The sequence below is a fragment of the Labrus bergylta genome, chromosome 13, assembly GCF_963930695.1.
Source record: "Labrus bergylta chromosome 13, fLabBer1.1, whole genome shotgun sequence".
Lineage (NCBI taxonomy): Eukaryota > Metazoa > Chordata > Actinopteri > Labriformes > Labridae > Labrus > Labrus bergylta.
In genome coordinates this window covers 13,644,504-13,670,927 of record NC_089207.1, presented here as the reverse complement: position 1 = coordinate 13,670,927, position 26,424 = coordinate 13,644,504, and the positions used below count along the sequence as shown (strand labels likewise).

The following is a 26,424-nucleotide window of genomic DNA, read 5'->3' as shown; positions in this document are numbered from 1 at the left end:
CTTATCCATGAAAAGATTGGTTTTAATATTTTTGGTATGGCCCCCTGGGCTTTTCTTTTGACAGCATACCTCTCGTTTTCAAAATAGAAAATTATAGAAATAAATAAAAGGTTGTTATGTTACCTGACTATTACTGAGGGGTATTAGAACACATCTCTTATATATATATATATAAAAATTATTATCTATAGTAACATCTATGGTGTTACGGGTCAATTTTGACCCATATAAATATTTACTTCAAGAAAATGTCAAAAGAAATAACTTAAACTAATACAAATACAAAATGAAAGGCAGAACCAGTAAAAATACTAAATGTAGATTTGCAAGGTCAAACAAACAACAACCAATCAAGCAAATCAAACCAATAGAAATCAAGTACTAAACATTGCACTCTGTGCAATATTTAGTTTAAAAAAAAAAGTCTGTGTGTGCAAGAACATATGTATATATATATATATATATGTGTGTGTGTGTGTGTGTGTGTGTGTGTGTGTGTGTGTGTGTGTTTTTAGATGAATGTGTGGCAAAATGTCACGCTTTGACTGTGTTCTTTGCAGAGGTATAATGTATAACTCTTTATTTGTTTTGTTTGGCAAAGAGAGAAGTCCCTCACTAAAGCTCAAGGGGTTGGGAGAGGAGCTGGCTGTCAGTGGGCTGTTGGCCAACAGTGTGAGTGAGCAGACAGTGTGTTTATGATTTCAGATTTGGCACTAATTATTGTTTCATAATCTTATATTATAACTAGGTCGAAACCGATCCTAATAACACAAAGGTCATAATTTTCACCAGAGCGTTTTATAAGTTTGTTAAATTGTTTTGTTTTAATAGAGGTTCCTGACAAAGTCAAAAAGCTTTAATGCAATAAACACATTTATGTTGTGCCGACACAACACAAGAGGAAGGTTAAGTATTTTTCAAGATGTTCATTTAGTAAAAAAATATTTCCTTTTGGAGTAAAATCTACATTCAACTATAGTACAGTCTAAAGGGTTGGTTAAAAAAAAAATAAGGCTTTGGCTAAAATCAGCCCTTTTTAAGTCCATTTAAAAAATTAGAAAAAACCAATATCTGATACTCTACCCATTGCTCCCAGGCTGCACCCACCTCTTTTGTGACAAGTTGTTGCTCTTTTAAGTCCTACTTATATATATCAAAAAAGTATTTTGAAAGGGAAACATTGTCATCAGAAAAGATTAATTTCTTTTCACATTATCAGCAAAATGTTGTGTATTAATCTGTCACGGATCGGTAAAACCAAGAGGAGGACCCAGATGCAGAATCAACAGAAATACTTAATCAAACAAAAACTCACTTCCAAAAATCCAACCCGGAGAAAACAAGGAGCCACTGGTAAACTGCCACTGACAACTGACACCGACAAACACACACAATGAACTGACCCAGAAGGGAAGAAACACAGAGACTAAAATAGACATGGGGTAATCAAACACAGGTGAGACTAATAACACAGGTGAAGACAATGAGGGCAATCACACTGGAGGGAAACACACAGAGGAAAGAATGGACACAAGAAACACTGAGGACAACTACAAAATAAAATACATGAAACACTGAAGACACACAGAACTCAAGAATGAACAAAACACACTAGAACATTGAGAAACACTAAACACTGAAAATACAAAACTAAATAATACCAAATAATAACATAATATAAAGATGGAGTGTGATTTTCAGCAATGTGCTGTCTTACTTACTGTCATGAACTTTGATAATCAGCACTTAAATGAAATAGTGGTTGCCAAGGATAATAAAATGTATAAAATATAGTTATTTCACTAAACAGCATGCCTGTCATTGCTTTATAACTATATCTATTATCCCTATTCTCAAATCCCTGCTGATCACACAGGTCTTGTGGCCTCTTCATACATTATACTACGACAGAAAAGCACAAGGTGGCGCCAGTTCCCATATGACATCAGAATCTATCATTGTTCTCAGGTTCCATGTCCTGTACCTAAATATTCAGTCTATTTTAAGTATATTGAAACCAATTTTCAACATATTATAAACAAAATTCTATGAGCATAATTTCTGCTGTATTTTCTTGGTTACAGACCTGAATTAAGTAAATTCAGACTTCCATATTCAAACTGTAAGAGGGTATCTTCTTTTAATTTATTTCATATATCAAAAATAGTTTTCTTTATATTCCCTTTATTCCATAATATCAAACAATCAACAGTAACAAACACAAGAAATAAATGCTGAGTATTTAAGAAAACAATATTTATTTAGGAGCACAGTCACTGCAGAGAGAGAGAAAAGCAAACTCACAGCAGTAAGAAGTGAAAGAAAACGAGAGGAGACGGTACAAAATAAAATGGTTTCCGGCAGTGGTAGAATAATCTTGTTTACTGTAGCACTCCATTACAAAACAGCTAAGTAGTTGGCGCCCTAATCAAAGCTTCATTCACACAGACAAGGAAAGGTAGTAGGATGTTCTTGTAAATTCACATACTCATTTATTTTACACACACTGTTCATCCACAAACATAGTTAGAATTTAGTTTATTTGTTGGCACAAAATGTTGAAAGACCTCTGGCATTGCCCCACTAAGAATTAAACTAACATCTTAGGCATCGGCAATGTACTGTAGTGCATGGTATATAAAAAAAAAGAGAAAAAAAAAAGGGGAAGATATTGCGATTACAATGCGATCCATTGACAAAAAAGAAAAATGGCCTCCTGGATTGTCCACATCTGAGACGCAGTGAAACATGAGGGGATCTGAGGCTACATAGACATGGCAGAACACCATTAAGCAAAACAGTCTCTTTGTTACAGTCACTGCTTATTGACAACTCAATATTAATTACCACATTAACACAACTTTCTCTTCACAGACTCAACATATTTAACAAATGTAAACTATCTACATGACGAGTTCATGAATGACCTGGACATGAATTATGGGTTCTTTGTTTTATTTAGAGTCAAGAATATACTAGAGTTAAGAATACACTCCTGAAAAATAGAAAATCAACTCTCGATTGATTTCTTGTAATCATGTAAGGCCTGATAACAGTGGAATCAAAAACCCTGTTTGGCAGCAAGCCCTCGGATTGCACCGATTGTCTGATTCTCATATGGTCAGAAAATCAACAAAAAAAAAAAAAAATCCTTTCAGGGACTAAAAAAAAAAGCACAAAAAAAACAACAGGGCTCAAAAGGATATTTCAAGCTCCTGTTTTTTAACAGACATTGCCCTGAACTCATAAAGGTCTTCAGAGTCAGAGCTTTGACACATCAATGACAGAGGCAAACATCTCTGATGGACAGCTTCTCATAAAATGATTGCAAATATGACGGACAGCAGCATTAGAGTTCCTGGGAAGTAGATGAATATCACAATTGGATTCAAGGGGTCTGTACTGTACGAAGAGAGTGGAGAATAATGCAAGCTAAGAATAAGAACATAAAAAAAAACAGGAGCTCTGTTTTATTAACAGAGACTCAAAAACTCTCCCGTTAGAACACAATGAAAGTCAAAGGCAGTATAATTGCTGAGCTAAGCAGTGGAGAATGGCTTACACAGCAAAGTGTCAGAGGCAGTAACTGTAAGCCAATCAAGCACTGCCACCAGAGTCTCATCAGTGGTTAACTTCCAGATAAACAGCCACTCTCACAACTGGTTAAACATTAAAAATGGTGGTTTAGATTGCTCTAAATACTAAACTATAACAAGATGTAAAAAATTTGCAAATTTCATCCAAATTACAATGGCAAGGATGCTTAGTTCGGTTTCACAACTTGACAGATGGTCTGTGGGTTATAAAGGTCTATGACGGGTTCAAAGTAAACAGCATCTTTCTTTGAAGCTCTTTTTATTCTTCTTGTTCTTTCCTTTTCCGTTTTTATCTTTGTTTTCAGACATTTTCTTGCCTCGTACTTCCCGCATTAGATCAAAGAATACCTGAAGAGAAAAAAATCAAGGAGTCAACTGAGACAAATACATCCGTTTATAGTAGTGTACAAGCATAGCGAGTGTGTGTTGGTATACCTTGTCAACGTTGGCTCTGGTTTTGGCTGATGTCTCTACATACTGGACCCCCCACTCCTCAGCCTTCCCTCGGGCCTCATCAACAGATACCTGCCTCCGCTCCTCCAAGTCTGATTTGTTCCCTACCAGGAGGAGAGGGATCTTATCCTCCTCTGCCTTCACCCGCAAGATCTGTTCCCTTCAAACAGAAAACAAATGCTTTATTTATTTTTTTATTTTCACCAGGTGTACTTCTGTAAACGATTGTCTTCTACATACTTCGGACATGATATAACAGTTGGGTTTAAACATTCAGAATATGTCAATACAATGTGACAGTCTTGATGAAGAGAACATTAAGAGTATGTTATGGCGGTTGGACTGAGTGTCATTCACAGGAGTCTGTCGGTTGATTTTTAAAAGTGGCAGAGCCATTTCTGAATGAACAACATTGAATGTTTAAGATTAATAGGCTGAAAGTAAGCAAGCGTAAGTGAGAGTAGTTGATTTGAGATATCTAACATGACAGCAACATATTTAATCTGCAGAATTTTTAGGTGTCATTGTTGCTAAAACATTTGCATTTGTGCTTCTGAATGCAAAAGATAAGACTATAACATCATTGTAATGGGCAACATGTTCAGACCAATTCAACAGCATCGCGGTCACTTTGAAAACACTGCACACAGTAAAGGCTTTTTAATTTCCCATAACGACTTGATTAATTGATTTTTCGAGACATTAAGATAAACTGTGAGTTTTGGTCACTTGCGACCCTTACACACGGGACACTCGTTCAATCGTTACAAACGACAACGTCCGTGACAGTGTTTTTCATTTTCTCAGATTGAATTCCGTAGAAGCAAAACACAGTCTTGTCTCCTAATCGGTTTGTGCATCACAATCAAAAATTGAAAAATAAAATTGATGAAAACATGTAGGTGGCAACTGAGACCAGTAACTTCTCAGAAGCGTACAGCGGTAGGGAGTCTTTCTTGCTGTTCCATAAGCGTGTGACATCAAGTGGAAGCTGTGAATAACCTTACAAGTCAAAGCTCCCAAAGGCTCATCATTAATAAGTACACACACACACACACACACACACACACACACACACACACACACACACACACACACACACACACACACACACACACACACACACACACACACACACACACACACACACACACACACACACACACACACACACACACACACACACACACACACACACACACACACACAAAGACATAGATGTAGGCAGCGTAGAGTACCTGAACTCAACAGTTGCAGTGAAGGACTCGTGCTCTGTAATAGAGAAGACCAACAAGAAGCCCTCGCCGCTTCGAAAATAGTTGTCCCTGATGGCAGCATAGTCCTCCTGGCCGGCTGTATCCAGAATATCTATCTGGACCTCCTCACCATCCAGCACCACCTTCTTTCTGTAGCTGTCTGCCTTGGTGGGCTCATAGTCCTCCACAAACTGGTGATACAAAATACGGTTTTGAGATTATAAAGTGTAAAACACAAGACACGTTGTATTCACATGAATAAAGCTTTAGTGAAGCATGAGCAACTTTGTGGAGTCGGCTTCACAGCATAGCGTTATCTGTAGTCAGGTAAACAGTGGACTTAAGAAATTCATCCTTTATACAAGAATCCCTGTACAAGCAGTAAGTGAGTATTTAGACTGAATGATATAGTTTTAACATTGTAATTGTGATTTTCTTATTTTTATCTGCAGGACATGTGATGCCAATCATGTGACCTGAAGCCTGTCATGCTGCCACTTCTTGGTCAAAACTCAAATGTTCTTCTTTTTCCATTTTACAATAAAAGTCTGTCTGAGATCACCATCAGTGGTCACAGAACTGAAGTGTGTGCATGCAGAGACCGTCTTCCCCCCGCTTGTAAAATGTAGGCACAATGTGGATACATGAGGAGACGCTGCTGCCATCACACACAGCATGACGCAGACGCTCCTTTACTCTAGGTGGTTTAAAAAAAAGGAGTTTATTCCCGCTAACAGTGGCATCAGCTCTATAATGCCACATTTACGGATGGTTAAGGACCATTAATGGAGGATATTTGGCGCTGATTGTTAACTTTCACCCAGAACTTCCACCAGATACGTGTGCATTGCATGTCAGCTCCATGATTACTGAATCAAGCGCGACAGCACGAGATAATACGATGTATGTGGTATAAAACCTTTATAAACACAACAACAAACACACAATGGGTCAATGTTCCCAACCGTCAAAACTGAGTGTTTTATTCTGAAAATAAACCGGGTAATTTAATGTTGTTTTGGTGACTTCCTGTCGCGCTCGATCTGCTCTGTGGTGAACGGTTGATGTCTTGTCGATAACACAATAACAAGCATCAAGAGTATTTGTCACGTTTATGATGAAGCATGTGTCTCCTCCTGTTCTCTCTCCACATCTTGTCTCTACTTCCACATGTGTGTCAGAGATGCTGTCAGAGGGCTGGAGACCAGAGTGTGCTTCAAGGAGGAGGGGGTTAAGATATGGAATCAAAAACCTACATAAAGAAAACATTTAAAAGCATGGTTGTTTGGTAGAAATAGTAATTGATGTATATAAAAGGACACTGCATTTATCTGTCAGAATTGCAATATAAATGTATATTGCAGAAATATTTTTTTTCCCCAATGTCAGTTTTTTCAAATATTGTTCATCCCTGGTGAGTATTGCATCTGTGATGTAGGAGCTCCAGTTGTGTTAGCGACAATGAAGTTCCTTTTTTGTAACAGGTAGCAGCTGTACTGTTTCATGAACTCTTTTTGAACTGAGCACTTCTTGCTCTTGCTTACATTTAAAGCTTACCGTTGGTGAATAACTGAAAAGGGAACTTTATATTAAAAGCTTTCAAAGGAAGCCCTGATTTAGAAAGCACAATAAAAACAAACATGGTTATAGGACTGTGGAGAAAGAATCAAAGTGTGAACAGTTTTGAGTAAAAGCGGTAGGCAGCCAGTACTTCTCTGCCTGCTATCTGGTCATCTTGAATCAAAAGAGGTATTAAGTTATGTATACGGATGTGTTAACTCACCTCATCGTACATGAACTGCAGTGTGAGGGCCGACTTCCCCACGCCTCCACTTCCCACCATGATCACCTTGTGCAGTGTCAGAGAGCTCTGGTTTTTGCTTTTACTAGTAGTCATCGTTGGATTCTTCTAGTTGTCACTTTCACACACACACTCACGCACACACACCCACGCATATACTTCCCTGTGCTCAGACACTCTAACACACAACCTGTGAATTACAAAATGGACAACTGTCAGTCTCAACAGTGAATAAACTCTTACAGGAAAAACGTGTGTGGACAAAGGCAGGGACAGACGGCGGTGGTTACTTAACAGATTTCCACTATGACAGTGACTTGTTGTGCCAAGTCACCAGGCTCTGTTCCAACAAATCTTGAATCCTAACCCCCCCCCCACCCTTCACATTAAAGTGCCAAATTGCCTAGTCATGAATCCAAGATTCTTTTAAGTACACTATCAAAATGTCATTGCAGCAGCTGATTAGTTGTAATGAAGCCACTGTTCTCTACTGCAAGAGTGCATTTAGGAATGCATTAAAAAAAAGGGCATCATGTGCTAACCTCCATAAAAAGGAGGAGGACACTATTTGCCATCTATCTCAACTATATAGACCTCGCCCTAAGAGGGTGAAAGCTCAAAGTTAATTGCTTTCATTTGACTCCAATACCTTCTGTAGCTGTCAGACGCTTCAAAAGAGCAAATTGGATTCAGGGTAAATTCCTGTCTTGTCTCAACTTGTACATCCTAGACAGGAAATGATTGCAAGCCAGCAGCAGATCACAAATCAAGTCATTAATTTGCCATTGGTAGCCATATATTGACAGGACAACAGACTGAATGTGCCAATTTGGTTATTACTTCTTTACCTAGAAAGAAAATCTGCATTTTAAAAACATTTATAAACGCATAATATGACTGTATATCTAGTGTAGACTACACCATATTACTTACTGTAAATGGAATAAAAAAGAGGAAGTGGTGAGAAAGCTGGTTATCAGTGCGAGGTGAGAAGTGGTGTGTGTGTTTGGGGGGAAAGAAAGCATTGTGAGCAGCTTGGAATAGTTTGTTTATTAGCGCTAAAATATACAGTACAACTTACAATAATAACTAACAAGGGCAGGTACGCATTACGCTGTGATATTATTTGGTAGACAAAGACATCACCACCACCAGAGAAGGTCAGGCATTTTTCCTAACATGACGTTGGTTGATTGTTTTGTGTGAAAAGGGGTAAAGACAGCATCTGGAGCTTCTGTTGAATGTCACATAGAGATGCAGGAGGATTTCAATCATTTCTCCTCAACAGTAGTTAAGGTGAAGGGCCTGAGTTGTTAAAGACGGCTGCCTTGACTATAAAGCACTGCAGGAAACACTTCATCAATCATATACTACCTGTATATATCTATATGTATTTGCGTCATGATATTGATGAGTGGACGCAGCCATAGACCGCAACTCAGGAACAGAACGTTTTTCATAGAAAAAAAGTCATACCGTTAGTAAAATGTACACACACTGCGTACAGGAGAAAGAGGATTTACACATGGATGGTTTCATCATTGAAGTGTAACAGTCAATACCAGCATCCACTGCAACATTTCCTTGCATTGTTTGAAAGCAGGGTGGGAAATGTGGTTTGCATCGAAATGACCTGCACTTCAGTATGCCGGCTATAGTGTGACAGTTATCGGTACAGAGGATGTGGCATCATGGTTCCTCTCTCTGTAACCAGGAAGTAAAGCCTGACCTGCGCTCTTCCTGTCTTTGTTATCAGTAATGGGCCAGTGAAAGTTCTCATGGGAAGGATATACACACGAACCAATGCCAAAGTCAGCACATATCCATCGAAGTTACTTTTTAAGTTCTTCCCTGTGGTCATGTATACAAACAGATCCCAAAGCTACACATAAGAGACTCCTCGAAAACACAGTACTTTGCCTGGATGGGTCTATCATTGCAAGAATTAGCGGGGAATGCTACAACAAGCTCAAATGAGAATTGGTATTTGACTCAACAATGCCTTGTAACATAATTGCGGTTTTGTAGGACTGAGACAGATTCTATTACCGGTACATCTTCAAGACCATGTAGCCAAAGCGTCTTTGAGGATCCAGGAACGCGCTACATAAAACCAATTAATTATTATTATTGTTAAGCCAATCATCATGTATGTTTGTGGACATATTCAGAACATGTTGGTAATATGCCTACCAAATTGATTTCAGGCAAACTTCCACGGGACGCTTCAAATGCCCAAAACTTGTACCTCACAATCTTTTGGATGAATTTCACCAAGTTTATTAGAAATCTAAAGTGTCACATAGTTACATCATAATATCTGTTTTTAAGATTTTTACTAAAAAGGGAATGAGCTAAAGGCATTATATTTGGTACCAGATCTTTTTTTAATAATCTGAAAACCATTCATTCATAGACTTGGGGAAAATAATTACATTCCTATCAACCTTGCCTTGGGACTGATACACATTTATGATAAACAGAAACTCCTATGAAGTGGGATTATGGCGGTCCAAAATCTAAGATGGCTATATTCCAACTCAGTGAGAAATGCAATGAATGAATGAATGAGTGATTCCAATAAATCTGAGCTGTTGATTCAGAGAACTCGATAGATGCCAGAGGTCACAGGGTCGAGGGGATTTCTTTCTTATCTGATCAAGAAAGCAGGGGCTTTTCTGCCCAAATAACAATCCTTCAAATTCCAGAGATCTGAAAAGGAGATTATCTCAGTCTAGCTGTTTCTCTCATCATCACTTCTTGTCAACTGGTTCAACTGAAATATTCTGCATTGGCCTGGTGTGGGTGTGGATCAATACAAACACTGGTGTTGCACTGAGGCTTGGTGAATATCCAACAGAAGATAAGGGTCACAAGTTCATTCTAGAGGAGGAAATTGTGGTGAAATTCATTTTACTAATCATATTTTTTCACTCCATACCCTCTAATAGTGTTAAGTATTATAAACAGATCCTCACTTGATAGTTCCGCTGCTAACAACACAACTCCCTCACTAATGCACCAGCAAAACGCTGTGTCTAATCCAGGGAATGTATTAAGAAACAGATGTAACCGGCATGATGTTACTCATTTGTTTGTGAACTACAGTAATAAACCCACAGATGTGCAGTACCCATTTTATAAGACATACAACGTAAAAACATGGCAAATCAAAACTTACCAAAGCATGTTACATTTTTGTTGTTCTTTGACATTAAAGAAAACTTGCAACTTTTGTTGCAGATTTTCATTTTCCTGCTTTTTTCGAGAAGTCTGACCAATTTGTATGCATCAAGCATAAAGTGCATCCCTTCATCAGAGCCTTTCCTGACCTGATAGAGATTTGTGAAGTCTGTGTATAAAGTAGGCTGTGCGTCAAACGTCAATATATATGGCAATATACTGTCGATAGTAGATTTGATATAGCTGCAAATGTTGTTATGGAAGTAAAGCCACACCACATGATGCTGTGTACTTTTCAATACAAAACAAACAAGCATGGATGAGAAACGTATCCACTGCCAGCTAAAATGCAATCTATGCATATCAAGGTTAATACTGCAGCATCACAAACGACCTCTATCTACACATGACAAGACACAACCCTGAGGGGCCACTAGCAACAACAGGTAGGCGTGCTACACAGTACCAGTGTGTGCGGTGCCAGCCAATCCTGAACAACGCTTTCAAGTCAAAATTTCCCTCAACTTCTAAACAGACTTGGAAGATCACAAAAGCAATCACATGCTTTATTAGTTAAGACGTGCGCCCTTACAGCATAGTTTATACAGAAGGCTTCAGGCAGCAGCAACCTAGTGAGTGTGAGCCACGCTATCTGTAACCCCCACTCGTCAATTCAGTGCAGACTGCCTGAGTTACTGTACATGCAGGTGTAAGGCAAAAAGACACTTTTGCAAATACAAGTGAACTCATCGTCATGTTAAACAAGAATATTATTGTTGCTTTTAAAAAAAAGTGTGAGACAATAGAGAGGGCTATCCGTTTAAAAATTATAGAATGTTGCATTTGCATTTATTAATAGCAGAGAGGTTATAAACACAATATGATGCATGTGCTGTTGTTCTCTATAATACAGAACAGCTGTTATAGGGAACTTTGTGTAGGACATGGTCATTCTCTAAAATCAACGTGTAGTCTGATACACATTGTATTGTGGGCTCTGTATTGTCTCGTGAGGTAGTAGGAAATACCCAGCCCTACTGTAAACTTGCACTCTATAGGAATATAACTTTTATTAGTACACACACAGTTTATATTATGATGAAAAGATTATTTAAAAGATAATTTGATGATGTACCCCCCCCCCCCCCCCCACAAGTTTTTTAGCCCTATAATTGCCTCACCTCTATTCTGGTTGACAGTTCGATAATCAGGTGTAATGCCCTGTAGAATCATCTATTGGTGATTAAGAATTAACTTGTTATGAAAATGGCTCATTTGTCTTAGTTAACTAACAATAATAATATTTGCAATCAATGGAGTCATCCCCAACTGGCCATTAGAAAAGAAATCCAGGTTGAATGCTTTCCCCCACTGGCTTCACGATTGAGACCACATCTGAGGGTTTTTTTTACAGTCTTGTGATCTGATCAAATTTCTTATTACAATGCCAGCTAATAGATAGATAGATAGATAGGAACTTTATTAATCCCTTGGGAAGTTTACCTCAGGAAATTCAGATTCCAGCAGCAGGTAGCACCAAAGGATAGAACAGCACACAGATACAAAATAACAAAGTGAATGTAATGTAAAGAGGTTACTAACCACCAGGCTTTAACAACAAGCCAAACTTGTCTTAATCACTTAGCTCACTGTGTGGAGAACAACAAATAACCAAGACGAGCCATCTCAGTCATGAGGTGTGTGTAAGAATGAGTCTTCTGTAACTCACACCAGATGGGAGTTCATGATCCTATTGTTTTGTTTATCACAGACCAACATGCAATGCAAAATGTGTTCTGTAGATCACAGCTAAGGCAACCATAAAAGTGTTCAGTAGAGAAGTTATTGCCAATGGAGATCAAGAGCTGATTTAGATCATTTTGAAAAGATAGTATACTGAAGCAAGAGAGACATGTTCAAGAAGCACTCCACAACGCATACTAAGAACCCTTAGCCATGGTAGTGCACAGAGACGCCTTTGATTCAACTGGGCAACAGGAAACTAAATCCCCTTGGTGGTCCAATCCTTCCTACTTCAGCCACCAAGACTGGGCTGCGTTTTCACATACATTTCTTTTTCGTCGTTTGTAAAAAAAAAAAAAAGGTGAAAATGTGGTGCACTTTTGTTCCGTCACAATGATTGGGGCAAAACATCACACCACTTTATAGTCCTGTACATAATGGAGCAATTCAATTACTTCAGGATGAAAAAGTGATGCAACGCTTTTTGGTTAGGTCTAAATCACCTTTGAATATTGTGTCTGCATTTCTCCAGTAGTCAAGAACAAACTTTTTTTTTACATTTTTGCAGCTGTCCCTGACAATTTTATCCAAACACTCAGTTTTTCTCATTTGAGTAAGGCTATATAAAAAGAAGACTTTAAATCTCAGCATAAGTTCACTAACACATTTATACGCTGTAACAGGAACTTGCAGTTTAAATAATGGGGAGTAATGAACTACTGGAGGAATGCAAAAAAAAGAATAAGACAATCATGTCACAGAATTGATCATGTGACATGTTTGTATGGTGTTTTGTTCTGGCAACTGGAGTTAGTTGTATTTTATTCATTGTTCTTATGAGGTTATGAATATAAAAACGAATTGCACAAAACATTCAATTAAAAGGTTCACATGTGGGGTATGAATTTGTTCAAGTAAAACCATGAAATCAAATAGAACTAAGCTTAGTTGTCTGATTCACACACTCTGGGACTGGGAAGCAGTTTGGTACTGGTAAATTGCAGGTCATCTCTTCGCCATCAGCCAGCAAGTTTCTCAGTGGGTAAAAGAAAACTAAATTCCTGACTCCCCTCTGGGATCACAAAAATAGCAATGTTTCAGAAACACACAGCAAGCTAATGGGCCTTGAAACATAATGATGCACAAAGACACTGATACATGTAAACTTAAAGAAGTAGAAGGTGCCGAGGGAAGTAATAAAAACATGAACTGTACGTCTCTATTACTGCTGCTATGATGCCTAGAAGGGGTCGAATTCAATACCGTGAAAATAACCTTTGACGGGCACTAATGGCCTGTTGTACGTACGGAGGCAATAGATCTCCAGGTGATTGGGAGTCCGACTTGGCTGAGACTCCTTCCCACATGTCATTCTCCACTCGCTCTCCCTGAGTTCCTGCTCTTTCCTCTGTCCTCTCAAAATAAATGCATGAAAAGCCAAAAAATAAACGTAAAAAAAAGACTTAAGTGCATTTCCCTAACAATACGTTAGGTACATCAATAGGATTAGGAAAGTTCATTTTTTTCGACATTGTTACTATTATCGAGACTCCTTAAGGAGCTGAATCTTTATCAATTCCAGCATTGATGCTTTCCTGTGTTTTCATTTAAATATCTGAAAATTCTTTCCATCAGTAGTTTTAATGTTTTATATGCTGATTAGAGCTCCTTTAGATGAGTGTGATTCTGTCTGCAATATCTTTTTTATATTGCTAGGAAATCATACAAATTACTCCTCCAAATAATAACAATAATAATTATTGTTATTATTAGAAAAACCTATATTTATTTTTCTTCACGTAACATGAGATCTTAAGTTGAGGCGTTTTGTAGCAGCCGGTGCTGATAACATCTTTTTACACTGAAGACATTTGAAAGTCAAATATTCGAGGGGCTCTTGGCCATGGAAGTTGTGTTCCCCCTCATGAAAAAAAATATATATTTTGGGATTATTTTTATGATTTTATATAACTTGCATTGTAAATGTTTGTGACCAAGGATTGAAATAATACTGGTCAATGGAAATAAACCTCACAATCCCTATTTCATTCAATTATTTCGTGACAATCAGACAATATATAGACCTATATAATCTTCCTCCTACTTGACAGGAGCACAGAACTGATGGCGGCTTGGTGGATATTTATCGACATTCCTCTCTTCTGAACGGAATAATTTATTTTCAAAACAAAGTTAAAAATGTCTCCTCTTGCCATCATCACTAGCAGATGTTTTTTTTGACTGCCAGGGGGGGGAACTCAACTGAAAATGATCAGAAATACAGAGAGCTCTTTGATATCAGCCTACCAGATAGGGTTTTAAAATGAGAAAATGTAAGACTTGCTGAAAATGCGTTTTCATATTTTCAATAGCAGGGAGGGAAACTTAAGGGGGCGGGGGTGGGGGGAGCACAGCAAAAAAGAATGTGCTTTGAGGGACACACAACTGGGAAAACCATCCAGACGGTCTCAGCAGAGAAAAGAGGAATGCATGGCCGGTTCAGTCTCATTCACAAGACCTTTCTCAACCTCTGATGTCATGTGCTTGCTATGAACCTATAACTATGAAGAAAACAGGAACATTCTGAAAATGTGTCACAATACAGCTGTGTTATTGTTTGCAGTAATAGACAATTGTGTGTGGCTAAAATTAATCAATAGAGACAGAGTGCAACTCATAATGCTCTGAATGCAAACCAACCACTGCCACAGTATGCAGCCAAAGAACCAAGAACAGAATGTCTGTGACTACTTAAACACACATTTCTGGATGTCAAAGCATCATGTTGTGTATCAGAGGAGAGAAAGTTTTGGTTGAGCTATCCCTGTGCTCCCTCTCCTTATCTTGCTTTCCCAGGAGAAATGATCCCTGAATGGCCAGTGGTTGCATACTCTGCAAACTTTATTCTGTGATAAAACAATTTAATCCAATCTCTTGTTAAGTTTATGGTTCAAACTAACTTTAATACACTTCTGTTCTATTAAAGGCTCAGTTTTTTTTCTTCTGTTCAATAGCATACAACTGTAGTTCTTAATTATTAACCCTGTTGGTAGTCCATCACCTGAATCAGAGGCTTTGGGGCATTTTTCTAATCTTTGCTTGCAGAGAAAAAGTTCATGGAAAACTGCCGGAGAAGTCCTGAAGGACTGCCAAACATCCCCTGAATCTGTTGCCCTGAACATAAACAGATTGTTTTGGACTCAGCAGAAAGGCTGACAGTGGTTCACTTGATAATGAGTATGCAGTCATTCTTGCTGACTGGCTGACTTGGAATTCAATCACTAGTTTAACCCAACAAACTTAACCAGGGGACATGCTAAATGAGATTCTAGGCTTGGAATTGTGGGGACCTTACCGATTATCATTGATCCGGTCATTTAGGTCATTGAACGACGACGATTAATTCAAAATATCCCGATTCAATAATTAAACTCTCATTACCGTCCAATGTTCACCAATCACTTTAACTGTGTGCAACGTCTTCCAAACCTCTGGACTGAGAAGGGTTTCTACATTTTGCTGAACTTTAATTGGACAATACTAGTCCCCAAGCATTGCATTGACTAATCTCCTTTAAACTATTCTCAGTGGTAGCCTATACTAGGAAAAACTAAAAAGGGTCGTCACTGAATATAGAGCGCGAAGTTGATGACACATAGTCATACCTGGATAATTAACAAGTCGCCTGTATGGATGGAAAACAATGAGTTCATGTATTTTAGCGGACAGTTACACGAACTTAGCCTGGGGAAACCATGAGCCAGTTTGGGTGTGTCATCTCCTTAGGGGGAAAACTTGTCAGCAGAATCTAATGTGACTAATTATTAACAGGAATGTAGTCTGAGTTAATAAAAAAAAAAAAAACTAATCAGGAAAGTTATATTAACTTGAAAAAAAATAAAAAGAATAAACTAAACTCCAACCTGAAGTCAGTAATGTAACTAATCAGATATAACTTGAGTTTACAAGCTGACGTCACAGCTGCTGTTGTCTGACGGCGGCTGAACATCAATACAAAAGCGAATATAAATAAACACGGACTCTGGGAGCTAATAACACTGCGACTATCCCGTTTGTCAAACAATGTAACGTCACAGCACCACGGTGCAGTCAAATGGAGATAATGAAACACATTTCGTTCGCGTCCTTCGTTCTTCAGTGTACACAGAAATTGCTGCTTCTTACTTTGTTCACATCAAAGAGCCAAAAACAACGGAGACTGGCAACTCAGCTAGGCTACAGATAACTTACCCAGTGTAAGGCAGCTAAGACGTTCATTTTGAAAGGGTTATAGAAACACCAATTGAACATAATCATTCAAGACAACATGTTTGGAAACTAAAGTCGACATTAAAATACATTCATTTGTTTAACTCAAAGATGAATGAGGGCATTATTTGGACACATTTTTCGTTCCCGTTCTCGGTCCATCGGTCGCTCGTCCTTCCTAAAACAGGTGTGGTACTATAAAACTCTAATAAGGCCTCGTAAAAAACACACACACGAACTATTTTACACACAAATAATAAGAGTATAGAGACGTACCAAAGCAGGGTGGTTATTTCTGCCGTCAGCTGATGTTATCTTGATGACTGCATTAGGAGAGTGTGTCGACACATTGGTTTTCCAAACACAAACCGCTCCTGTAATAAAGCCCCACCTTCCGGATGTATAAACAGCAGATGACAGGATGTGATATCATCATCGCTCGTTCGTTCTGGTGTTATGATTTTAACCAAAGCCAAATGCACAAAGGCGGACTTTCCATATATAGTTAAGAGCGGAAAGAATCATAATATAAACGACTATTAAAACATTTGCAGCCACTTTTCATGATTTATTTCCCCCTATAGTCCCAGGCAGCATATTTATTTTAAATTACAGAAATTAATACAATGCAGTGTTGCAAAATTATTCACATTACAAAACTGAGTAGGCCTACATGTTTTTTATTGGCCTAAATATTTGTTTTTTTTCTTTCAATAATTCCAAAATGCCCAAAGTGGCACTGAAGTTGGGATAGACAAAACATTGAATGTGTTTCTGGATTCAACACTGACATTAGTTTGACATAAAGCTTAATAATACGAGCTTGTGACACTCATTTGCCCCCATGGGAAGACTTCGGTAAATGGTTAATGATCTTGACTTTATATAGCCCTTGTTTGAAACAAGTTGTTTCCTCCTTTTGTCTCTGTGAGTATAATAATGTGATTGATTTGAACTATAGGCATAAATTATGACAATCAATAATTATAGGTCATACCATACCTGCTATTCCCAGTAATTATTGTTTGCTAGTCTATGTTTGTTTTCCTCTTTTAGTAGTGAGAAGATGATTGATTTAAGAATGGAATATTGCAAGTTCAGATTTGTGTTTCTTTATAGAACCACACGTCCAAACAAACAAACAATACACAGTTATATCAGTGGATCTGACAATGTGGAACCACCTATTTTTATGCCCCTTCATATTTTATGTTATCAAAAACCTCTTCAAGGACGTGGCCAGAGAAAGTATCCCACAAAAAATGGTTTACCCACTTTCTGGCAGCAGACATGGCTTAAGCCCCGGTGAGATAAGGCTGCAGTCCCTTTAAAGTGTACAGCAGAAAAGGTGAGGCAATTGCAAATCTTTTTTGGGACTATTGTGTCTTTGCTGTACATTTTTTTTTTATTATTTTACAGAAGGCTTTGCTGTGATTACTGAATGTAATATTTCAACATTAAACATTGTAATAACCAAGGAGATAATAATTGACTACAGGAAAAAAAAAAACACCCCACAAAAGTCTGCACATAAACCAGGAAGAGGCGGAACGTGTCTCCAGCTTTAAGTTCCTGGGAGTGCACATCTCAAGAGGACCTGAGCTGGAGCCTCAACACAGCACACCTGATAAAGAAGGCACACCCTGAGGCGCAACAGACTTCCTCGCGATCTGCTGAAGAACTTTTACTGCTGCACAATCGAGAGCATCTTGACGTCTTACTGTCTGGTATACTCTAGCAGCACTGCAGCAGAAAAGAAGAATCTTCAGCGGATCCTTTAAACAGCTCAGTGGGATTGTTGGCTCCCCTCTCCCATCCATCAGAGACACCCACTCGCCCCGTCTCCACAAGCGAGCCTCAAACATCCAGAGAGACACATCTCACCCCGAACACTGTATGTTCACCACCCTTCCCTCAGGCAGACTCAGGACCATCCGCACACGGACAAACAGACTAAAAAACAGCTTCTATCCCAGAGCTGTGGACAAACTCCTCAACCCATAAACACCCCCCCCCCCCCCCCCCCCCCCCACAACAAGACAGGAATACAATGTGCAATAATTACCCAACTGCTGCTAACTGTTCAATATTACTTGTGCAATAACTTTGTACTTCACTGCTTTATAATTGTCTATTTATTTACTCAGTCACTGCACTTTAACTTTAACTTATTTATGTATTCATTCATTCAGTCACTGCACAATAATAACTGTATATACTCTTTCACTGCACTATAACTTCACTTATTTGCACTATATCTCTATATTTATATTTGTTTAATTAATCAGTCACTGCAAAATAATAACTGTATATATGCTTTCAGTCACCACAACTGTCTATTTATTTATTATTATTATCATTCATTCACTGAACAGCAATTGCTCTGACCATTTTTTGCATACTTCTCTCTCATATCACCACAAAAACATTTTTGTTGTTGTTTTCGTAAACGCTGCTGTTTAAGATTGCTGCTAACAAAGTTTCGTTGTGTCCATGTATACAATGATAATAAAGATGCTATCTATCTATCTATCTGTCTATCTATAATGCTTATTGGTAATGGTCTGTTTCCCTCTAAACATTCCATCAGTTTACTACTTACGGTTAAGGTTAAAGATCACAAGTGACATAAATGCTGACTCTCTAAATTACACCCATGTCATGCTATATTACATCCTTAGGTTTTTAAAGTTATTCTTACATCATTATGTTATTCTAACATTTTTGTGTACCAGCGTTTTACTGGCATGGATATCCCCCATCTCTGTTCATCAAGTAGTATCTTCCATGAAAAAGAAAATGTGTATTCTGATCACATTTAGCACACTCGTGACAAATTCGTGGAGGTGAAAAAAAGGTCTGACTTCCTATGGGGTCATTTATGCAGACTGTAAATAATTGATGCGTTTTCCTCTGCTCTTTTCTATCTCTGCAGGGGGGGAAAAAAACTTAATGGAGCAGATGAATCCCAGATGAAACCCAGAAAGCGCTGAAATCACAAATGTTCAGTCATTTTTACAAGTTAAGATACAGGGCTGATGTGAGATCATTACTTCTAGATCTCATTCAGGTCCTGTGAGAGGAGAAAAAAGTAGTGTTGTATTGAACATTTTGCAACATTGTGGTGATTCATTCCATATTCTGAGAACAATCAGCAGCCTGCAACTAATTATGAAGTGCATTCATTCATCTGCCCCAGCAGATGGAGCTAGAGGCATTCAAGTTTCTCATTCTGACACATCAACTAAGCGAAAACTTTTGGAAAGTAGATATGTAGCACTGAAAGCATTTGTCTATTTGAGTTGACATACATGCAGTGATTGGGTTATTAAAAGTATTGTGTTCCATGGTGCATAAGAAGTTATAATGTTCTTATACTGATCCTTGTCTTAGAAATAATCCAAGTTGATAAAATTCACTCTGAAATGAAACCTTCATAAACTGTTAAATAAGTAGTTTGAACAGCCTCATGTATTTTTTAAGAACCTTAATTCTGCTTTGGACCAGTGTCTACGTTTTAATCCCAAATAGATATAAATTTAGTTCTGCCATTGAGAGTCTATGAATGGTCAAAGATATTGAGTATAAACTGTTTTGCATGTGGGGAATCATAGTGTAGATTGTCAAGCGTAGGAAATGTAGGACATTTCAAGCACATCTTTAGATAGTTGTTGCTGTTCAGACATGTTTAAAATGTTTGAATTAAATGACAGCTATGAGAGTTAGTCTGTGCCAAATAGGTTTAAGCAATGCTCCGGACATTCTGAGACACAGGGCATCACCAGCCCTAGTACGAAACGTTCATGATTGACTTCCTCTGAAGATATTTTTTTAATGTTTTAATATCCTGAATATTCAAACCAAAAAAGATATGTGAATCTTTGTTAGATTAACCAAACAATGGACCAATACATAAGTTCAGGATTCAAGCTTTTGAAAATCATCAAATTGCCTACTTTGGTATCTAGAAATGTCATATGGCATTGCCAAATGTTAATTATCACAACCAAGGCGGTTTACATTGCCAAATTAGAATGTGTGCACAAATAATTTGAAATCTGGGGTTAATCTCTTCATTTGCCACCATATCCTTTTCAATTTTTCTTCTTTTCTTTCTAATAATAATAATAATAATAATAATAATAATAATAATAATAATAATACATTTTATTTAAAGGCGCCTTTCAAAACTCTCAAGGTCACCTTACAGAGCAGAGATAAAAAAAACAAGGTAACAACACAACGATAAAATTAACATTAAAAAACACAGATGTACAGGATGTAAAGGAGTTATGAGAACGGGTGGAGAATGATTCAATCCTTTGCAGACCCTACCAATGAGTTGTATAATGACTTCAGCAGCTACTAGGATTTATTTCTTTGAACGTGGCAAATTCAAAAGTCTCATAAACCAACAGAGGCAAATATATCATCTATGTCATCATTGTGGTCTGGTTCTTTGGTAAGCGCTATCTGCTCATATGTTGTCCTGCTCCTTAGATTGTCTCCTGAAAGTCCAGACTCTGGTAGCTCAGTCCTTTCTCCATTCCTCTTGGAGCATTTTGTTTTCATACCAGTTCTTACAGCTGCAGACTTCAGTCGACTCCTTAGGAAATGAAAAGGAGTTCTCAGACGAGGGCCTCTCCTCATCGCAGCAGAAGAGCGACAGGACTTTGGCACTGAACCTTGAGGTGAAGAAGCCCAGCAAGCTTCCTTTCTGAAGGTCTTGAACCTTTTCTGCACACTAGAGATGAGGATGGATAAAATACATATTCATTGCAGGTCAAGGCACATCAGGGATTTCAAATATAAACTTCAGAGAAAACTCGGAATAAAACAAAAACAGCTGTTGAGCCCAACCACACAGGTAAACACAACCAGCTCTGCATCCATCTCACCATCAAAGGAAACAAGTAGACAAAGATGGAGGGATCAAACACAGCAAGCTGCTGGGATGTAAACAGTTTCCATTTTTTTTAATTTATGACATAAATCTGACCTTTAAAGATCACATATTGTGAAAAATACACTTTACCTTGGTTTTCTAACACTAATATGTGTTCCTAACCTGTCAACAAACCTCCCAATCATGAAAAAAGTCCATCCTCTTTGTCTTTCGCCTGCTCTACTTCTCAGAAAATGTGCGCTTAAAAGGCAGTTTTGTGATTTTTCCCTGAATGACATCACAAAGGGCAGTAGCCCCTCCCCCAGGTGGGTGACACTCCCACAGCTAGATGCTTGTTCTGCCCTCTGAGTCTGCTTTCTCGTCGTAAACAATTTGGCATGGTGCAAGAAAGCCAAAGCCCATCTAGAGGGGCGTGGTCACACACCGCTTTGCATTTAAAGGTACAGACACAGAAACAGCCTGTTCTGAGCAGGGCTGAAATAGAGGGGTTTATAGACATACTTAAATAAACACCAACAGAGTGGAGACACTTGACGGGTATGTTTCTGGAAGCTCTGTGACTTGACACTTGTTGAAAAGGAGAATAATATGTGACCTTCAATTATGTTTTTGGCAAAGTCAACACAAAGCTCACTTGTGAAAAGTTGTTGATGAATTCAGTGTTATTGTATTGAATGCACAGCTGCTTCTAACAAAGTAGCCACTGAGTATATCAACTGTAGTGTTGCGCTTACTTGTAGCCTGCTGCCTCCAGGCATTTCATCCTGTGGCATTTTAAATTCAGGAAGCTTAAGAGGCATTTTTCCTTTTTCATCCTTTGGGATTCGCACCACTGGATCATTTCTTCTAGACACTTCTCCATGTCTGTGAAGGTGGTCGCCTCTCTCACCTGTTTCTTCAACTTCTGTTTCCTTTCAGCTTTTTGTGTTTTTTGTCCAGAGGACTCGCCCTGCAGAAACAATATGATTGGATCATAACCGAATGATTTGACAGCAACATAATAGATAATCTGTCAATAGTAAGTATTTGACTTGGTTCTCACATACCTTTGTGTAGTTACTATAAATCTTGAGAAAAGACTTCATGTCAGTGTCAAGGACTGAACCTGAAACAGAAAATAATATTGCAGTACATTGTGTGAAATGATTGAGAGAGAAAATGCAGAACTCTTTTTCACAAGTATTATCAAATCATTTAAAGGAAGAATGTGCATCCTATTGATCCAGTAGATGTGGCCCTTGATCACCAGAATTAAACCAAAACAAACTGCTATTTGGCCACACCTCCGCTATTCTGAATCCACCGCTCTCCTCCAGCAACACACCTCCAACCCCTCTCCACTCGCGTTTGCATATAGAAGTCATGAATTAGAAAGCACCATATTTAAGCACCATTATGGGTTAGCAGCAGGCCACAGGCAATTGCCTTAGCAGGCTAATGTTAGAACACTTGGGTTAATTCATAGCTTCTTCTAGTGCTTGACTAAAAACAGCTTTGATACGCAAAGCCGTCCTGTCCATGTGAAGTTGATGTAAACACGGCCAGTAGCCAGGGGGCGACACTAGTTCAGTTTGTAGGGACTTGAGTTGGGAACCTGAGGGTCGCTGATTCAAGTCCCGGTGCGGATCATAATATGGAAGTTGGTCTGGTAGCTGGAAAGGTACAGCAGTCAGCTGGCTGCTCTCTCCACCAATGCATGTCCACATCTCCTGTTTGTGCTTGTGTGTGATTCGGGCCTATGTGTGTGTGAGAAGCATGTCCCAATAAATAACTTGAGTGTAAAACCGAATTTAAGGATTAATAAAAAGGATTTCAACAGTGGCCTTCAGCTGGCGGGACTCTTGCTTGTCCCTCATTGTAGACAGCCATGACTCAGAGAGACATTTACACAGGATATTCTTGATTTCTGCTGAATTTACGTGTAAAATGTTGCTCATTCTTCCTTTAAAAAGGTCAAACATTATGCGAAATACAGTTTACCATGGTTTTCTAAGTCTAAAATGTGTCCCTAGCCTGTCTTCCAAGCCCCCAATTATGAGAAAAGTCCATCCTCTCCATCTTTTGCCCGCTCCACTTTTCAAAAAAATGTGTGCTCAAACAGAGCAAAGAGCAGTAACCCAATCGACAGGCGGGTGACAAGCCCACAACTAGGTGTTTGTTCTGCCCTCTGAGTCTGCCTTCTCACTGTTAACAATAGGAAAGCTCAAGCCACCCAGAGGGGCGTGCAGCTTACTTGCATCTACAGACACAGGAACAGCCTGTTCTGAGCAGGGCTGAAATAGAGGGCTTTACAGACATGATCAAATACAGGATCAGAGTGGAGATTTAGCAAGAAACTTCAAAAATATTTTTGGTGAGCTCAGAAATGTATTTAAACTGGTTGAAAGGGAGTATAATATGTGACCTTCAAGACTTGGGTGAAGAATTTATTGTGAAATTATTAGTGTTTGGGAAAATCCCCTTAATGATGGACTCAACCTAAACAAGAGTTTTCACTTATAAAATCTAGAAAATCCATGTAGAGTTATTACAAAAAATAAGAAAAAGAAGGCTTTGTACAAAATCTACAACAATTAAACAGATCCATACCTCTTTCAACAGCCTCTCCCAAGTCTTCTTTAACCTTCTTTGTCTGCCCCTGGTTCTTGAATGAAACAGAAGACATTTTCTTCTTCTGCTCTTTGGCATCATGTTTTAATCGTTCAGCAAGTAAAGCAGCATCCGAGGAACCCAGGAAAAGAGCCACATCTATAGGCAGTGTGAAGTCTGTGAGGAAGGGCATGGGCTGGGCTTTGGCGACTTCTTTCAGGAGCCCCAGGAGCTGCTGATACAGAGCGGACAGGCAACACAGAACCCCCCGGAACATCACCCTGTTCAGGTAGGAAGGGAGACTTAGCCTGCTGAATACATTTCTAGAGAAACACCAATTCAACTATTTCAAATGCAGATTTTTCTCCATATTGGTATACGCATACATTTCCTTTTACTGTTGAGTCATTTTAAACCTGCATATGTTTGCATTTCTTTGCTTTAAAAAAAACAAAAACATTGCATTTGGTAAGAGCACTCACCAGAGACGACTCAGCATGCTGCTTATCACAACATTCAAGAGCACAAACTCTTCCCATTTCATCTGCTGTTTTGAGAGTCTGAAGGATACATTTCTTAAGGACAACACATGGACATCTATATAGTCAGAGTAAAATAAAATAAAACAGAACTAGCAGTAAATATGTGAAATTTGTGTCGCAGATCATGTTTCTGGAAAAAAAAAAAAAAAAAGGATACGAGAAAGCTCTGCTGCAGCGTCTCAATGTGCAGCTCATCAGCTTGGCAGCTCCCAGTACTTTGAGGCAGAGCCACTCCAGCATGGGTTGACTGGGAACATCACACTCACCAATTTTGATGCCAAGTTTTCTAAACTCAAAAAAAAAACACAACACATTTCATTATATTAAATATGAAGACAACTACAGTACATCTGAAGTAGAGAAATGTTAAACGGGCTTGCATGGCACTTTTCTAGTCTTCCGACTACTCAAAGCGCTTTTTTACACCACAAATCACACCCAACTAATTCACAAAATCATAGCAGAGGTGGCTACCTGCATTAACTCATTCAATTTGAACACATTCATACACAGCTGACGCAGTGGCAGCAATTCAGGGTTCAGTGTCTTGCCCAATGACAGTTCGGCATGTGGTTGCAGGAGCAGGAGGATGGAACCCCCCCCCCCCAAACAGAGACAACCCTCTCTACCACTGAGCCCCAAACATGATAGCCATCCAGATGATTTGGCTCATTGATCCTCACAAGTTGTATCCAATGTTAAGTACTTTTTGAAGTGCTTTTATCTAACTATACTTCCCCTTGCACCATGTACACTACTTACTTTTATCTTTGTTGTTTTAAAGGAGTTTTTGTCGTAAGTGTGTGTCTGTGGGTGTTCATCTGAGAAGATACAAAATCCTTAAATATGAAATTACATAATGTGGAACATCTGAGCCCGAGTTCATTCTATATGTTATTGTTCTGTGCTCTCAATGTAAAGTGTGAGCAAGCGAACAGTGTTTTGTTTGGTTTACCTTAATGCATTTAATCATAGTCAAATTTACATTGCCCATAATTGTTGTTGTTGGCTTATATGTGCCAAAAAAAAAAACCCAAAAAACACATCACATGCCAACCTTTCCACTCACCTTTGAATTTTATTGGGACACAGCTCTCTCAGCTCCTTCAGAGCAACATCGAGATTCATCTTCTTCAGCCTGTTGATGCATTGTTCCACCTGAGACAGACGAGCCAAAGGCTGTTACATGCTTCTTTTTTTTTTTGCACACATGCTTCATGTAGCTCCTACACAGTTACGCACCTGTTGTAAACCTTTGAACGTCTTGTTGCCTCTAAAACTGTTATTGAGGACATACAGAAGCTCATAGAGAACTCGTATCTCTGTCTGGAGAATCTCACTCCCGATCAGCCTGAGCACTTTCTCGTTTTCCACCAACAAGGTCTTGATGTTTGTATCTGAAGCAACAAAACAACAGCGGTGAACAAAATCGACAACTCTTCAGGTGAGTTCAGACACTTTTGACACGTGGGCCACACGTGCTCAGCTTTGACACAAACATCACACACGAAGTCAACATGAAGCTTATTTAAAAGCCATGCGTAAAAATGTACCTGTGTTTGAGCGGAAATGTATACGGACATAAGAAATAGCACAAGGCAAGGGGATGTTAACCCTGTTCCAGAGTTCAGCAGCCATGCGTCCTGTTTACTGTAAAATAATAATAATAATACAAAACCGGAAGTCCTTTCTTCTGTTGTCTGCGTAAACGCGTTTGGCAAACGTGGCTGTGGTTTTACCGCCACCTACCGTGTTGGAGTTAGCAGCAAAGATGTCCAAAGCAAAGCAAACAAAAAAAACAAAGAAAATCGTTCTGAATTCAGCCATGTCTTTTTTTTTTTTTTTTTTTTTTTAATTTGTTTAAGTCTTCCTTGCTTCCTTTCAGATATCTCAGAAAGTTATCCAAGATGTTGTGCGTCCTCAGTAAAACACAGCCTAATATTATTTAGCTCAAACCACAAGACTAGTCGTTTAGGTTTAGGTAACACTACGAGACTTGTTTGGTTGAGAAAGAGTAAAAGGTTTAAACTAAACAACATTTTAACATCTACGATTACTTTCTAGAGACAAGCCACTCATTTGAGTA

General features: G+C 38.6%; 2 protein-coding genes across 2 annotated transcripts; both read right to left on the bottom strand.

The window, feature by feature from the left end:
* Positions 1-2,235: 2,235 nt before the first annotated feature.
* Positions 2,236-16,709, bottom strand: ralba (v-ral simian leukemia viral oncogene homolog Ba (ras related)). Its single transcript, XM_020638443.3, has 5 exons — positions 16,578-16,709; positions 7,089-7,296; positions 5,288-5,496; positions 4,032-4,209; positions 2,236-3,944 (listed from the first exon to the last, which is right to left on the bottom strand). Exons 2-5 carry the CDS (start codon positions 7,200-7,202, stop codon positions 3,822-3,824), a joined length of 624 nt encoding a protein of 207 aa, XP_020494099.1. The 5' UTR covers positions 7,203-7,296; positions 16,578-16,709; the 3' UTR covers positions 2,236-3,821.
* Positions 16,710-20,447: 3,738 nt separating this feature from the next.
* On the bottom strand, positions 20,448-26,137 carry nepro (nucleolus and neural progenitor protein). The gene is made up of 9 exons (XM_020638446.3): positions 25,892-26,137; positions 25,581-25,735; positions 25,408-25,496; positions 24,496-24,624; positions 24,279-24,356; positions 23,797-24,077; positions 22,254-22,312; positions 21,942-22,156; positions 20,448-21,045 (listed from the first exon to the last, which is right to left on the bottom strand). The coding sequence occupies exons 1-9, from the start codon at positions 25,974-25,976 to the stop codon at positions 20,706-20,708; spliced, it is 1,431 nt and encodes a 476-aa protein (XP_020494102.2). The 5' UTR covers positions 25,977-26,137; the 3' UTR covers positions 20,448-20,705.
* Between the last annotated feature and the right edge of the window lie 287 nt (positions 26,138-26,424).